Source organism: Triticum dicoccoides, chromosome 6B (genome assembly GCF_002162155.2).
Source record: "Triticum dicoccoides isolate Atlit2015 ecotype Zavitan chromosome 6B, WEW_v2.0, whole genome shotgun sequence".
NCBI classification, from domain to species: Eukaryota; Viridiplantae; Streptophyta; class Magnoliopsida; order Poales; family Poaceae; genus Triticum; species Triticum dicoccoides.
Genome location: NC_041391.1, coordinates 221728913 through 221746041, shown reverse-complemented (window position 1 = coordinate 221746041; position 17129 = coordinate 221728913). Strand labels below are relative to the sequence as shown.

General features: G+C 41.9%; 1 protein-coding gene and 1 pseudogene across 1 annotated transcript; both read left to right on the top strand.

The window, feature by feature from the left end:
- The first annotated feature begins 4914 nt into the window (after positions 1-4914).
- Positions 4915-7144, top strand: LOC119321060 (annotated as a pseudogene).
- A 762-nt stretch (positions 7145-7906) lies between these two features.
- LOC119321853 (succinate-semialdehyde dehydrogenase, mitochondrial) lies at positions 7907-16923 on the top strand. Its single transcript, XM_037595371.1, has 19 exons — positions 7907-8092; positions 8499-8598; positions 9425-9473; positions 9564-9651; positions 9746-9856; positions 10244-10306; positions 10398-10508; positions 11037-11102; positions 11226-11303; positions 12083-12160; positions 12788-12854; positions 12931-13016; positions 14972-15004; positions 15090-15122; positions 15495-15595; positions 15756-15841; positions 16158-16264; positions 16343-16420; positions 16494-16923. Exons 1-19 carry the CDS (start codon positions 7976-7978, stop codon positions 16524-16526), a joined length of 1485 nt encoding a protein of 494 aa, XP_037451268.1. The 5' UTR covers positions 7907-7975; the 3' UTR covers positions 16527-16923.
- Positions 16924-17129: the final 206 nt, after the last annotated feature.

Below are 17129 nucleotides of genomic sequence, written 5' to 3'. Positions count from 1 at the left end.
TACTCGTTCCGTAACACATCATCCCGTGATCAACCCCTTGGTCACATTGTGCATATTATGATGATGTCCTACCGAGTGGGCCCAGAGATACCTCTCCGTTTACACGGAGTGACAAATCCCAGTCTCGATTCGTGCCAACCCAACAGACACTTTCGGAGATACCTGTAATGCACCTTTATAGCCACCCAGTTACGTTGTGACGTTTGGTACACCCAAAGCATTCCTACGGTATCCGGGAGTTGCACAATCTCATGGTCTAAGGAAAAGATACTTGACATTAGAAAAGCTTTAGCATACGAACTACATGATCTTGTGCTAGGCTTAGGATTGGGTCTTGTCCATCACATAATTCTCCTAATGATGTGATCCCGTTATCAACGACATCCAATGTCCATGGTCAGGAAACCGTAACCATCTATTGATCAACGAGCTAGTCAACTAGAGGCTTACTAGGGACATGGTGTTGTCTATGTATCCACACATCTATCTGAGTTTCCTATCAATACAATTCTAGCATGGATAATAAACGATTATCATGAACAAGGAAATATAATAATAATCAATTTATTATTGCCTCTAGGGTATATTTCCAACAGTATTTAGTCATATATGCAAGAAACAACTGCACGGTCATTAATTTGACTAGTAGAACACTCATGCATTGCTACGGGCTATAATGCATATATAAATTCATCAAACAAATGATTAAGGTTGTCTTCAAGGTCGAAGGTCATTTCTTACTCATACGTCCAGGCATGTTCGGGCATCAAAAGACGTCGGATAGGCTTCCCAAAATTCAATTCAGACCATATGTGGGGGAGAAATGTCGTTGTCCGGACTATCCACCATGTTACTTCAACATGTGGGCCCAACACAAAAACCCCACCCCACTACTCACCCTTCTCTTTTCATGTCAGACTATCCCCTTTCCAGTCGTTGTTCCGCTGTAGCCGGACATTTCTCGCTGGAGCCCTCTCCTTTAAAATCGAACGAGCCCACCTCACCTTTGCAGTGCGTTGCAACAAGGTCATTTTTTTTTCATATTTACAACATAATAGAGTGGGTTAAACTAACACATACTATTCCCACAAAACAAGAAATAACATACAGAATATTCTCAAAGGTCCATTCAACTTTGCAAATCACGAAGAAAAAATGTCATCTTTTCTAGGGCTTCTAATTGTGTCGCAACATGTGCCAATATTTTTCTCACATTTCTCATATGTTGCATCAATTTAGAGTTTGCAATGCCTTCAGTTCAACATGTCAATGGCCCTGTTTGGATCATGGGGTTAGAGCTAGTTTGGGTTAGTTGGGGGCTCAAATAACCCAAAAGTATCCAAACAGGAAGGGTTAGAGTGGGTTAGTTTCATCTAACCCAACTATCCCGGTGGAGAGGTGCTTATTTGGGTTAGAAAATAACTCTAACTCTAACTGTGTTAGAGTATCCAAACAGGGCCAATGTCATGATGAAATGACATCATATGTCCCTTGAATATGCAACTGATGAAACAAAAAAAATGCACATACACACTGATGTGGGAGGCGAGCGATAACCTGAACATATTCCTAGTCACCAATAAGCTCCACCTCCAACCCACACACCATTCATTGCTAGAATGGATACTTGTCATTCTTCTCTTGCTAGTCCTCCCCTACATCTTCTACTCCTAGCCTCTTCGCTAACCCGTTTCGGTGGCGCCAACCAGCAGTCCAGCACCACGTCAACATCAGTACGTTCATCAGCGATGCCCCATCTTCTTCTTCCTCCTTCCTCGCCAGCTTTAGTTCTCATTCCTACTTATTTCCTAGAATAACCTTTCTTTCTTTTTTACTTTATTTTTTGAAACACTCTTTCCTTTTCCAACACCATGGACCACTTGGCTGCTTTAGGTCTTTTTCCTTGTTATATTCTTGAAACTCTCTTCCATTCTACTATAGCATGAACCATCTGACCAATGTAGTGTCGTGTTGTCCTCGCCCATGAACGTTTCGACAACCGTCAGCGTATGGACATCTTGCAGAACATGATCGTCATCCATCTTCATGAACTCTTGGTCACCAATGTTGCGAGTGCACGGTGGCCGTTGTTCATGTTGACGAGCGGTGCTCGACCATGTCCCTGAGAGCCAACTTCTGCCGATTCGAAAAATCAACGTGTGCAACTTCTGTCAATCCGAAAAATCTGGATGTGGCAGTTTCTTTCGTGCGGCCATATTCATCAGGGAGACAATCTTACATGCATCTCTACTATCTCTACTATTAAAGGCGGATGTGTATGTGGTCATTCGCATGTGGCCATTAATGAAAAAGTATTTTAAAAACCCAGCACCAAATCAGTTTGAAAATTAAACCATTAATGCAATTAATTAACCAAACAGTTAGTATGTATGCAATTCATTAGATCCATTTAAATAATATTTTTTGGCTCTGAATCAATTTGAAAATCAAGTCATTCATGCAATTAATTAATTAGTCAGATAGGCAATTAATTAATTAGTCAGATAGGCAATTAATCACAGTTAGTTAGACCTTAGATAATTAGAAGTAATGATTTTCTCAATTAGGCAATCAATTAATTAATTAGGCAGATAGTAGTCACACTAAATCAATCACGCAGTCCTAACGCGAAAACAATTTGAAAACCGAACGCCGAATTAAAATTAAGCCATTAGTGCAATTAATTAGCCAGACAATTCATTATGTGTACAATTAAGTGGGTCCACTTAAATATGGATTTTTTCGCGTTGAATCAATTTGAAAATTGAGTTATTTATGTAATTAATTAAATAAACAGACAATTAGTTATGCCCGCAGATAATTAGAAGTAGGTTTAATCCCAACTAGATAGACAATTAATTAAATACGTAGGCAGTTATTCGCATCGAATCAATCACGTAACCACTAATTGAAAAATAATTTGAAAACCGAGTGCCGAATCTATTTGGAAATCATGTCATTAATGTGATTAATGATTCAAATAGTTAATTACTTCTGCCATTAATTATGTCCATCTAAATAAGGATTTTTCTAGTATGTTGAATCAATTTGAAAGGCGAGTAATTAATGCAATTAATTAATTAGACAGGAAGTTAACTAGACATGTAGATAATTAGAAAATGAGATTTTTTAATTAGGTAGGCAATTAATCACGTCGAATCAATTTGAAAGCATTCACGAGCAAGGACGGCCAACAGGTTCTTGCTGGCTTTGGCAACTGTCAGCAGGATCTTAGCGATATGGCCTACCAATGTTGGCCAACATGGACAATGCCACCATGCGCTCAGGACATGGGCTACCAAACGTTCGCCAAGATGGATGGTGACCATGCCCTATAGGATGCCCACAACTGACGGTTGCCAAAACATTCACGAGTGAGTGAGGTCGATGGCCGCACGCTCGAGGATGACCAAGTGTTGACTGTCAAGGGCTTCGGCCGCACCTTCTAGGACGAAGGTGGCGACCAAGGAAAACCGGTGACACGCCTCCACTTCAAATATTATCTTATCCCGTAGCAACACAAGGGTATTAGCTAGTAGTGTAAATTGCCAAAATGTTTTTAGCTTTTAAGTTGACCGCAAAATTACGCTGACTATTAATAGGCTACCATAATTTGCATCCTTTATATTAACTAGCAAACATGCCCCTGCATTGCAACGTGAAAAAAATCACCTCTCATACACACACTCGACGACATCAGCAAATCCCTTGAAATCTTTCATGATGTCATACGAGAAACAACAAGATATGTGGTGTTGCACAAAAATATAAATGTGGGACGATTTTGGAAATGTACCGAAGGTGTGTGTGGTTTACATACAACTCGTATCAGCAGTTTAGTGTACATCATCATATATGGGTTGGTTATTGTTCGTTGGACGAAATGAAGAGGATGGTTATGTGCCTGTTATAATCTTTAGCATATGTTAGCTGGTAGGAAAGAACATACCCTATGATGTCAATAATAGCTTTTGTGAGAGCATCAGACTATGCTATCTAGTAAATTTAAATGGGTAGGAAAACCTATACAATAGCCATTTTCAAAATACCCATATAAAGAAAAGTATCAATTAAGGATGCATCCTAAACATAATTTTATGAATGATTAACATGCAAGATAATAACATATTTGAAATATATGCATTTTGTAAGCGATTTTCACATGTAACATGTCACATTTAGAGTTAGATTTGGAAGATATGAATATTTTAAAAAGTAGTTGGATCTGTCAAAAACGGAGAATGTTAAACAGAGAGTAGCTGGGCTTGAGTAGCTGGGCCGAAATTACAACAGTATGCAGCCTATTTGCTAAGCCATGCTTGGGCGAGGTGGCTCTATACTACGCCAACCAAAATTCAGAGGAAAAAGTGAAAAAATGGCGGAGAAGTTGGGATCAAACTCAGGTCTTCGTGGTGGAAGCCTGGCGCTCTAGCCACTGGCATAGCAGTGCGCTTGTGAATTTTGAGGAGATAGATTTATATGAACCATCGTGACGACCGGTGACTTAAGAAAAAAATCAAAATGTTTTTTCACTTAGCGGTGACATTGGGTGTAATTTATGTCAACTATAATAGTAATTCTACCATGGACAGGAAGAAGCAATAACCCTTTTATTATTAGGTATAGATTAATAATAGAGGCTCCAAATGTTTGGCAGTTCCCTCCCGCCGATGAACAATAAAATCTACAGCTAGAGAAAATAGATAACGTCTCATGCTTAGTTCTCTCATTATTGTGAGTATGGAAAATGGAATCCTAACACATGCTTAAATTGATTGTAGAGATGATTTTGAGCTACCTTTGGTGGGACGAAATGACCAACTACATAATATGGGGTGTATGCTTATTTTGGAAGAAACTGAGCTCCCGCTGGTGAACTCTGGAACAAGAAAGACTGAGAACCCAATGGTGATCTCTGTGATAGGAAAGAGTGGTGTTGGCAAGACAAAGCTGGTGAAGGAGATCTACGAGAAGCACTCAACCAAGCGTTATTTTGACGTGAAAGCATGGGTGACCTGTGCACCCAATCTTAGTGCCTTCAACATCATGAAGTTGATCCTTCTGCGTTTGACAGAGGGCCCTGTTACATGCTCTAAAGAAGAGGAACTCCAAGGAAAACTAGAGGCCATGTTGAAAGGTCTTAAGTACTTGTTGGTTATAGACGGGGAAGTTAGCAGTACAGAATGGAACTACCTGTTATCTATCCTCGCAAAGGACAAGGACAATGTCAAGAGCAGAGTAGTGAGAATCACACAGGCAACCGATCTAGAATCACCACCAGACCCCTTTGTAGAAAAAAAATATTATGCTTCAGCACTTTAATGAACAAGTCAAAACTCTTGAGTTGTTCCTGGCAACACTGTTCATGGATGAGAAAGAGAAACACATTGGCAATCTGGAGAAGAAGGAAGAGAAGCATCTCGACGGTCTTGAGAAGAAGGAAGAGAAGCACATCTATGATATTGGGAAGAAGAAAGAGAAAAACGACATCGATCTGAAGAAGGAGGAATTCATAAGACGTCATGCCAAGTTCATCTTTGATGTTACTGGTGGTTTACCATTGGCGATTGTGCTTTTATCTGGCCTTTTGCGGACCAAGGAGTACCCTGGAGAATGGAAGAAGGTGTTCAAGCACCTCAAGAGCAACTTAACTGAACGGAAGCGGTTGGACATCATACTATCCATGTGCTTTGATGACCTTCCACATGACCTCAAGTCTTGCTTCCTCTACTTTTCCGGCTTCCCGGCAAACACGCTCGTCAAGGCACGCTCCTTGGTGTGCATGTGGATGGCGGAAGGGTTCCTGATACCAAAAGAGGGCAAGACAATGGAGAAGGTGGGTGAGCGCTACTTGCATGAGCTGATCCATAGGCGCCTCATGAACCTTCCACCACTGGAGAATGCCGCTCGTGGAGATGAGCGTGTCACCGTCCAAACCAGAGTCCATGACTTCTTGGTGGTCGAGGCGCAAGAGGCGAACTTCATGGAGATCCATAGTGGTGATGATGTACCCACACTGTCCACTGCTCGTCGCCTTTCCCTGCAGAACCATATGGACAAGTATGCTGCTCTAGCTGACCCTTTGCCCAAGTTGCGATCCATCTTGTCCAACTTTGAGAAAGAAGAGCACCAGACCCAGACCAAGGAAGCCATCAAGACCAGTGATGACATACAGAAGCTCTTGAAAAGATCTCGGTTCCTCCGTGTCATCTACCTGGACGGCCTCGAGATAGGCAACAAGTTGCCCTCAGAAATAGGAAAGGTGATGCACCTGCATTACCTTGGCATCACCTCATGCTCCCTCTAGGAGATACCATCTTCGGCTGGGAAGCTCAAGCGTCTACAAACGCTAGATGTTCGAGGCACCAACGTCACCAGACTTCCCCGAGGGTTCTGGAGGATTCCAACACTACGACATGTGTTTGGATCCATCATCTTGCCTAGGCGAGTTGGCAACTTGGAGCATTTGCAGTCACTACAGGGTGTAAACCCTGATGATGGTGGTGGTATCTGGGATACAACAACCTTTGCCGGCATGAAGCGCCTTCAGACCTTGTACATTTGGGAACTCCCCGATGAAAATCCCGAGGATGCCTTGAAGGCTATCTACGCAGTCAAGTCCCTCGTGCTCCTAAGTGTCCGAGGCAAGGTAATTTCCTTCGAGTTGTTCACTCGCTCCACATTTACACGCCTTGAGGTAATGATTTTGAATGGGAAGATCCCACCATCGGAGGAGAGTGCCCGGTTAAACTTCCCAAGCCTGACAAGGTTGTCCCTGAAGAATACCATGGTGTCGCAAAACTTCATCAACAAACTTAGTGAGGAGCTGCCTCTTCTTGCCTCTCTAGCTCTACTCCCCGAGTCATATGAGGAGGAACGTCTTGCCTTCATTTCTGGGTTTCATAGTCTCAAGGAACTGAATCTAGACGTGGGCGTGAAGAAATTTGTGATAGCAGATGAAGCATGTCATTGCCTACTGAAATTGGATATTTCCATGTGCTGCGATTTTCATCTCATCGCCCGACGCGAGATTGAGGAAATAATCAGCGTTCAAGATAAATATCTCTATACTAGAATGAAGAAACCAAGTAACGTGTCGTTTTCTGAAGATCATCCAAGCTCCTACCGAAGATCAACCATGTGAAGTTCATACCATGTGCGGTATCCACATAACACAATACATATAGTTTTTATTCATGTGTGATGCATATAAGCTTTCAGAGTGTTACTTTGCGTCTATTCGATTTGTTAAGAACACTTGTCTCTGTAAATATGCGTGTGTGCACCCGAGAGGCCGAGAGAGAGATGATTGTTGTTTGGCCCATATCTCAGGCCACCATTTCAAACATGTATTGACTATGTAAAATAAAGTGGCAGAAACTGCTTGCTAATGCCCAAGTTATTAATAAATTGATTGGGCATGTTCAGTGGAAATGGATTTCCTTGCTTGTCTACATGGCGCTGCATAGAATGTTTTTTTGTTGTTGTTGAGAAAAGCATAGAACGTTTTCTATACGAGGGCAAAAAGGGGAAGTGCATTCTTTGTGCCATGATCTGGGGCGACCTGGCCGTCCGTGCGGCCCGCGAATATTTGCCGACGTCGGGGAGGGAGGTTGCGAGGTCGCCATCGCACAACGTTCAAAATTTCCCACATCCGCACCAGCTCAGCACTCAGCAGGCCACGTGTAAAGCGCTCCTGTGAATAAGACACAGAGACCCGGCCACACCAGGTGCAGGTGTTGGTCACTCGTCGCTTCCTTCAGATGGCGATGGCGATGCGACGCGCGGCGGCGCTCGGCGCCCGCCACATCCTGGCCGCCTCCGCCTCCGCCTCCTCCCGCGTCGCCAGCCGCCGCCACGTACGCCCTCTTTGCCCCCACCCCACTCGCCTGCGCTCCTTCATACCCCTCGCGCCCCCCCGGCGGCGGTGCTCGGTGGGTCGTGTTCTTCTGTTAATTGCTGGGTGGGTGCGCAGATGGGCAGCGTGGACGCGGGCGCGGCGATGGATAAGATCCGGGCGGCGGGGCTGCTCAGGACGCGCGGCCTCATCGGCGGCCAGTGGGTGGACGCCTACGACGGGAAGACCACCGAGGTACTGTCCCTCCCTCCATCCGTCTCACCGTAGCGGTGCCTTCGCGATGCCTGTGGATCGGCGCGGTTCGGATAGCGTTCGATTTCGAGGGGAAATCAGGGATTATTGCGGTGTTGCAGTTGCTACTTAATGGAACGCGTGGGAGTTGAAAGTTTTGTGCCGAATTTGGGACCAACTACCGTACGCCTTGATAACCATGAAAATAGAGGCGGAACTTAGCTGGCATTGAGCCTTTTGAGTTTGCTGTTTAGGTTGTTTCTGTAAATTGTGCTGGACAGTATGAGAATCAATGAAATGTTGCTACTGCAACTCTACTCACTTTTTATATCTCAATTCTCTAATATATGCTAGGTTGCTAATGTTGATTGTCAATCTTTATCACTGGAAGAACTTCTTTTTCTTGTAGGTGCAAAATCCAGCAACTGGCGAGGTCCTAGCAAATGTGGCCTGCATGGGCAACAGAGAAACAGCTGATGCAATAACTTCTGCTAACACTACATTTTATAGTATGTCAAACACATTATTGTATTCGCTTTTAATGCTTGAACACTGACCAATTAATGTTTTGTAAGTGCCATAGTTAAACTGTTTTGACATGCTTATAATATTGATAATATATGCAAATTAAATTGCTTCTGTGTCTGCGGAAGATCAGCATTGGAACACCATGAATCAAGTGAACCCTTGCTCAGATGTCACTTACGTCTCCACAATCAACTAATATCTTCTGTGTATCAGGAAATGCTTTCATTCTGGCCTAGTTGTTTATTGCCATATATAATAATTTAATAAATAAAAATCAGAACTACTATACTGTCTCCATATTAGGTGAATGTGTGATGGTTGTTTTGTTTCTGGTAGAACAGAGGAGTTGTACTTCGTAGTAGACAGAGTACATCTTGTAGACTCCCAAAATCCTCTAGTTTTTTAGTACAAGCTCTGAAAGGCAGAAAGAGAATACATGATCAGCACTTAGGCAAAGAAAATTAGGGGAGACAGATTGGTCTCTAAAAGCTTATTTGGCTAAAGCATTGGCAACTTTGTTGTCTCGGAAATGCTTGTTTAAAGAATATCTAATGCATGCCCTCTTTTGATGCAAACCTTATCTAAATCAAGTTTAATTATGATTTTCAATACCTAGTAGGATACTCATCTTCACCTCATAACAAAAATAAGAGTCCTGCATGGAATTGTGCGTTTGCTGTTGTTGTTTCCCTTTGCTAAATATTTGTATGCCTAAGAATGTTTTTCTTTGCATATTTCATTATAGTTGCTTTTCCATTTACCACTTGTAATTTTCTTTGTTTGTTTATTACCCTTTCGTTTTTGTAGCTTGGAGCAAACTCACTGCAAGTGAAAGGAGCAAGGCACTAAGAAAATGGTAGTTTGTATGGATTGAAGTGTTAATAATAGCATGAATTTCTTGTAGTATTACCTGGATATTTCTTCTCACTGTGTATATTCCACAAAGGCATGACCTACTTATGTCACACAAGGAAGAACTTGCACTTCTTATGACACTGGAACAGGGGAAGCCTATGAAAGAAGCCCTTGGGGAGGTACTTGCTGAAACCATGCACTGACAATAGTTTGTTGGAGCTTGTCATTATCTATGGTTATGGTAGGCTAATTTGTTGCTAATCATATATTCAGGTGAACTATGGTGCAAGTTTCATAGAATTTTTTGCTGAGGAAGCAAAGCGTGTGTATGGTGATATTATTCCCCCTACTCTAGCTGACCGCAGACTATTGGTTCTGAAGCAGGTAATATGCTAATACCCTCTAAACATTTATTATGCCTGTTCCTTCTGGTAGTCACTTTTCCCTTCATTACCACATTACGTTTATACTCCCTCCGCCCCGAATTACTTGTCACAGAAATGGATGTATCTAGACATATTTTTAGTTTTAGATACATTCATTTCTATCAATTTCTGCGACAAGTAATTCGGGACGGAGGGAGTATTACAATATTTCATCATCACACTGTACACTTCTCACCTTTCATTTCATCAAGTAAAATGTCATGTTAGGTACTGACATCCTCTTGGAATGCTACTCTAGTTTCTCAGTTCATTTTCTTGTACTAGTACAGTAAACCTGTGCTTTTATTTTTCTAATATTAGTTTTTTACTATGGATAATTTTGCAGCCTATTGGGGTAGTTGGAGCTATTACACCATGGAATTTTCCTTTAGCAATGATAACCAGAAAGGTCTCAAGCAGAACACACTACTCCATTGGTTAAAATGTCCAAAAGAAAATCAGCTATGTTCGTGCATTTTCTTATATATGCCTCCCCGCAGGTTGGGCCAGCATTGGCTTGTGGATGCACTGTTGTTGTCAAGCCATCAGAGTTCACACCTCTGACAGCATTAGCTGCAGCAGACCTTGCTCTTCAAGCTGGAATACCAGCTGTAATTCTCTCAAGTTCTCTATTATTCCAGTATTATTTGTGCACAAGTGTATTTATTCTGTTTCCATCTGTACTTGTCGAAGATCATGTTTCAAAATGGACTACTAAATTTCTGTAACGAAATTTTCATATTCATGGTATGGGTACAGTTACCGAGAAAATTCTGTTACTCCCTCCGATCCATATTACTTGTCACTCAAATGGATGTATCTAGCACTGAAATACGACTAGATACATCCGTTTCAGCGAATATGGATTGGAGGGAGTACTAGATTTCTGGTATGCCTTACTCGTTTTGAGAAGTAAACGATTTAAACTAGTCATAACTGCAATCCTGCAAAAGTCACTAGGGGAAAGACCAGGTTTTGGGTATTATTGGAACAAATCATAGTATTTTCCCATCTTTTACTTGCACCTGCCAAGTTGTTTCATTGTTAACAGAAGGTTTTATTCATCACAGTTATTCTTTCATCATCTATTTCTGTGAGTCTATTCATGACATCTGTTTCAATCATATTTCTTCATCTAGGGTGCACTAAATGTTGTGATGGGTAATGCTCCTGAGATAGGTGGTGAACTAATGCAGAGCACACAGGTTTTATTTCCTTCCCTTTCTTTCAGTATTAATTATCTAGTATGTTTTCTTGCAAGTATTTTTTTAGATATGCTAAATCATATAAATTGTGGTGTACATGATCACATGTTTTCCTCTCTATAGGTCAGAAAGATTACGTTCACGGGTTCAACAGCTGTTGGCAAAAAACTGATGGCTGGATCAGCAAACACTGTGAAAAAGGTATGTACTGAGAAACTACTTCAGGAGAAATTACTGTACCTCTGAAGTTTAAAGTTCTTGTGCATCTTTAGAGCTTTCTCCTCCCAAGAACACATCCAATAGCTGCAACTTGCTGTGTTGATTTCGTTTGGTGACTTATTGCAATAACTAACCTTGTTTCAGATGAACATGTAAGATATCTGTGCAGAAGGGCTCAGCAAACCAGGAGTAGCTCGCTGCTTCTTGTCACACTAGCCCTTGTCTAATTTTCATAAAAATGTGTCTGTCTGGTTTAGGCCCTAGATACCATACTGCATGCACTTCAGCCCACAATGTCTATATATCCCAGTATTAGATATGCCCCAAACATCAATCTAGAAAGTCTCAGACCTTACCAATAAATGATCCAAAAACCACCCGATCTCTGGAACCACCCTGGTTGTGGTTTTCTGGCCCTGTGCCACTTTCAAAACTTGCTATTCGGTCAGTTCAGACTTCAGCGTTGATAGCATTTTTTTCTTTAGGGTGTCGGATATAGATTTGTCACCTTTTTATTTAAGCACCGTAACTACTTGCTGGCTAGTAATACCATTATATGTTAATAATTGCTTTGCCATTTTGACTTAATTTTCCAGTGGAATTTTGGTCGGGATATATGCAGTATTGTTAGTTAGCAAGATCTTTTCACTGTGCGGTTAACTTCCTTTATTTTAGTTGGAATGTTTCTGCAAAAGCTTTTATTGTTTCATTTCAGTGTGATATCATCAATGTTGATATTTGCAAGAATAATTCTCATGTAGGTTTCTTTGGAGCTCGGTGGGAATGCGCCTTGCATTGTTTTCGATGATGCAGATATTGATGTTGCCGTTAAAGGCAGTGTAAGTAAAAAATTACTTTTCCTCACTTCCACAACTATTTTCTGGTCTTGTATTTCCACTAACATACATACCAAAAAGATCATGATTAGCTCTCTAGGCGGAGATGAACATCATAATAGATATGATGAATTTGTGCTTTATGTCTAAGACTTACATGAATTGGCTAATTGACTATTGGGGCCTGTTTCGTGGTTTTAAAGAACGATCTTGAAAATGCTCAGTTTTCTTAGGTCAATGCATGCATATGTATGTCCCTTGACTTCCTTTTTTTTCCCTGAGCTGCAACTGAGAAACATAACGTGGGCTAAACACATGTCGCTTTCCTCACTCTTTCCCAACATATATTATGCTAGAAATTCATTGTTGGGTTGGTATCCAGGTAATGCAGCTGCCTTCCAGGGAATGCGCATATCCCTGTTACTTCTCTAGAGGATAACATCACGATATGGCAAAAAAAAAACATGATAATGGCTGAATCAGCTAATGAAGTTCATTTCATATGTATCACTTTCTCTTACTAACATATTTTACACTTTCCCACTTCAGCTAACAGGCTATTAAAATGTGTAAATTCTATCATTTTGATCATAATATGATGCATATTTGACCTACTCCATTCTTATTTAGCTTGCTGCCAAGTTTCGGAACAGCGGACAGACGTGTGTATGTGCAAACAGGATATTGGTGCAAGAAGGTATACTGATCATTTATGTCATATATATGTTATTGGTGCCTCTTTTTTCTGTTAAGAATGCAAGTTGCATCTGTAGGTATCTACGAAAAATTCGCAAGTGCATTTGTCAAGGCTGTTCAGAGTTTGCAAGTCGGTAATGGGCTAGAAGAGAGTACATCACAGGTATATAAAGTGTTTAATCCCCCTCTGTTATATATTGAGCTACAAAATTTGAACTATGTCTTTCTTGTGTTAGTTGCTTGGACAATGTTTTCTCACGCTGTATGAGTTATAAGAATACCTAATCTGGCAGTACTTGGGGTCTCTTTGGATTGAAGGATTTTCATAGGAATTCTGTAGGATGTCAGTCAATAGGATTTTTCTCATGAAGTCCCTCCGGATCAAATGAATGAGACCACCAAATTTGTAAGGCTTGTTTTTATACGCTCCAATTACATCTGATATCTAGCAAGAGGTTAGACCACACGGAAAATTACTTAGTGTCTTGCATCAACCTTCTCTCTCTCTCTCTCTCTCTCTCTCTCTCCAAATTCCTACAATTTTTTTGTGGAGCACCCCAAGAGCCACTTTTCCAGATTCATATGTTTTTGTTTCCTGAGCCGAAACCACCAACTATTGAGGTTAATTTTGCGCAGAACCCCTACTCTACAAGCTTATTGTACGAAACACCACCTATTAGTGTAATCTGTTGCAGGTAGCTAATCCATCGTTTGGCTCTGTTGACATGATCCCTGTTGGTCCCGCTTATAAGTGCACACATGAAAAAAACCCGGGTTGGACGACAGGTTTTGGAGATATTTGCAGTTTTAGTTGGCTCATTCAAAAGTTTGGTTCAGACAACATTTCTAAAAAATGCTAAAAAATCAGTAAATTATAATTGTATTCACTACTTATGTGGGATATTTCAGCTCATTTGGACCACATGTTTGAATTCGATCAGCATCTGGACACTTGGGCCCCGTTCGGATCTCCTCCAAGATCCAGCTTCCTGAGAAGCGAGCGAGAAGCGACCCGAACGGTTCAGCTTCGAGAATCCAGCTCCTGGAGAACGAGCGGCCTGCAGTGCAATTTTGTGGAGCAGCTCTGGCCCAGCTTTGCAAAAATGAGAAGCAAGAGTTGCTGGAAATTACGTATGATTACCCTCGCGAAGTTCCACGTTCAGCTTCCTCGAACCGTTTTTCTTGCTAAAGCCTGACCTGACGAGAGCAAGCTCAGCAAGACAGACGCGAGCCTCTGCTCCCGCAACCCTAGCGTCCGCCGCCGCGAGTCTTCCGCCACCGCCCCTCGCTTCTCGGCCTCGTCCTGCAGGTTGCTGCCCGCAGTCAAATTCCGCATCTGCAGCCACTCCCTCCATTGGTCGCCGCCGGCAGCCGGACGACCTGCTCCGTCCAGCCTGCAACAAGATCCACGGAGCACATACGTGCACCCATTTTCAGCCCTACTCTTCCAAGTGCATTGGCCCAACCCTTGGCTGAACAGGCTAAGCCCATTTCATGGGCTGTGCACGTGAGCAGCTGCTCACGTCAGCCAAACGCGAGGCTGCTCCAGCGAGAAGCTGGAAGCCAACTAATCGAGAAGCTAGAGAGATCCGAACGGGGCCTTAGTTAAGAGAGAAATCACTCCATAATTAAGTCTAGCTATGTCCAGTCTAACATTGTAAAAATCATGAAGCATGGAAAGCGAGTCCTCACTAATCGAATCCAAGAAATGCTGATAAAAATCGAACAAAGCCACTTCATCAACATGGGCCCGTGGCTGTCTTCCTGAAGGTTCTCTTGGGTTCCGTAAGTTGTGGGTACAACCCTCTTGAATCGGTCAACAAGGTCTGCCTGCCAGTCATCAGTTGCATCAGGCAGCATGACGGCTTACCCTGGGAGATATTTGCTGTTTTAGTTGACTCAATTCAAAACCTGACGGATGCCACAAGCCATGAGATCTCAATCCTACGTGTTTTTTATTCCTTAATTTATAGAATTCTGTCTTCCAAAGAGACCCTTATGAATTATGAATTTATGATTGGACTTCGTGCTGCATCATAATGGATAATGCTCGTGATCTGCTATGTTATTTTCTTTTTGGTACCTCATGTCAGGTTTTACAGTTTCTTTCACATGCAGGGTCCTCTAATCAATGAAGCTGCTGTTGAAAAGGTTCGTATTTTGCACTTGCAATAATTCTGAATTATTTTATGTAGCGATCCTTACATGTTTTATTTTCTTGTTTGTTCTCTTGTAGGTAGAGAAGTTTGTAGGTGATGCTACTTCAAAGGTAATCTCAAATGACTGTAACGGCGTACATTTTCTCTATTAGAATTAGATGTTAGGTTCCGAACTATGGCTAGACCATTTCCTGGCCCCAGCTGGATTGTTGGTAACATTTCCTAAAAGGTGAATCAGAAAGTTAAGTGGTTGAGGAACCACAGTTTTCCTGAATCTTGACTCTGGTTCATCCCACCTAACTGTAAATTAACTGGTTGAGGAACCACAGTTTTCCTGAATCTTGACTCTGGTTCATCACCCACACACTAAAAAGAGAATTCTATACCAAGATGCTTGTCTGATGATTCTATACCAAATCTCCGACATAACCTGCAACTGCATGTAAACTGTAAGTTATCTCCTTATCTCGGTCCTTTTGTAGGGAGCCAACATCATGCTTGGTGGTAAAAGGCACAGCCTTGGGATGAGCTTTTATGAGCCAACTGTGGTAGGGAATGTAAGCAATGATATGCTTCTTTTCAGGTAAAGTTTGAATTTCTACATCATTTCCATCTTGTTTCAGTTCATAGATCTTTTATGTGCAGAAACCATGAAATTGGTGGTCCAGTCCTTTGCAAATTTATAATTATCTTTAGATTTTGAATTCTTAATGATGTAACAAGGCCAATACATTTTGCTTCAGGGAAGAAGTTTTTGGTCCAGTTGCACCACTTATACCATTCAAAACCGAGGAGGAAGCAATCCATTTAGCAAACGACACCAATGCAGGTCCATTATCTGGCCCAAGTTTGCTTGTAACGTTTTAGGATTCCCTTTCTGTAGACTTCCATATATGTCAAGCCCTTAACAAGAAACCTGCAGTGAAACATAATGGATGGGGTATGTCGCAGTCAGAAAACATTGGTAGAGAATGATACAACATTGACATATTCTAGATAGTGGTAACTATAATCTGCGATGTCTGAATTCTTTGTGTTAAGTATATACCCATCTTAAGTATATACCATTTCAGTGATTCCATAGTCTTGGCTTAAGGCTAATTTTGTGAAAACATGTTGTAAACTCATTATCCACGATGCTGCAGGCTTAGCCGCATACATGTTTACAAAGAGCATTGCGCGGTCATGGCGTGTTTCTGAAGCTCTTGAATACGGGCTTGTCGGTGTGAACGAGGGATTGATTTCAACAGAGGTAATAGAACGCCAAATCGAATTACTTATTCTCCTGCGTTGGGCCTACAATGTAAGATGTATTTCACATAATTTCCAGGTAGCGCCATTCGGTGGGGTTAAGCAGTCTGGGCTTGGGCGAGAAGGATCAAAATACGGCATGGACGACTACCTGGAGGTTGGTACATGCGACTCTCTTAACTGTTTCCCGACGTGTTACTCGTTTCTCATTTGCTTGACCGCGGTTGCAGATTAAGTATGTATGCATGGGCAACCTGGGTTGATGCTTGAGTTTGGCCTTCGCTTCCACCTGAATGGAGAAGAAGGATCGAGAACCTACTGGGGCCAGGTGCGCTGATAAGCGTGGATAGCTCAGCAGGCGTAAGGTGTAAGATGGAACGAAGAGGGAGGACAGTTTTAGAAGCTTGGAATAAAGAGAGTAAGCCGTGTCCCCGAATAAAAGCTGCAAGTCCGAGTGAAGAGTGAGGGCAGTTTAGAAGCTTGGAATAAAGAGAGTAGGCCGTGTCCGAATAAATGGGTTGTAATGAGTTGTAAATGAATGAAACGTGAAGCACGGCTTCGTCTCTGAACTTTGGTACAGTACTAATAATCACCACGTTGTTCACTTGGTGCAGAGAGCAGATCCTCTAAACCGGTATAGCGATGCTGCATTCTGTGTTTCAGGCGACTGTTGCTCCTGCATGTCAGTTGTACCTGCGTCACCAAAGCGTCACAGATCACGAGTAACCAATATCCTGCAAGCAGCAGTGGGTCTACATGACAGTTTAACCATCGATGCCTTCAATTGTGGTGTTTGAAATAAAAACTATTCTGTACCATGAATACGTAACTTGAAAGGCTGCGTAACAATTTGGCATTGTCAATGT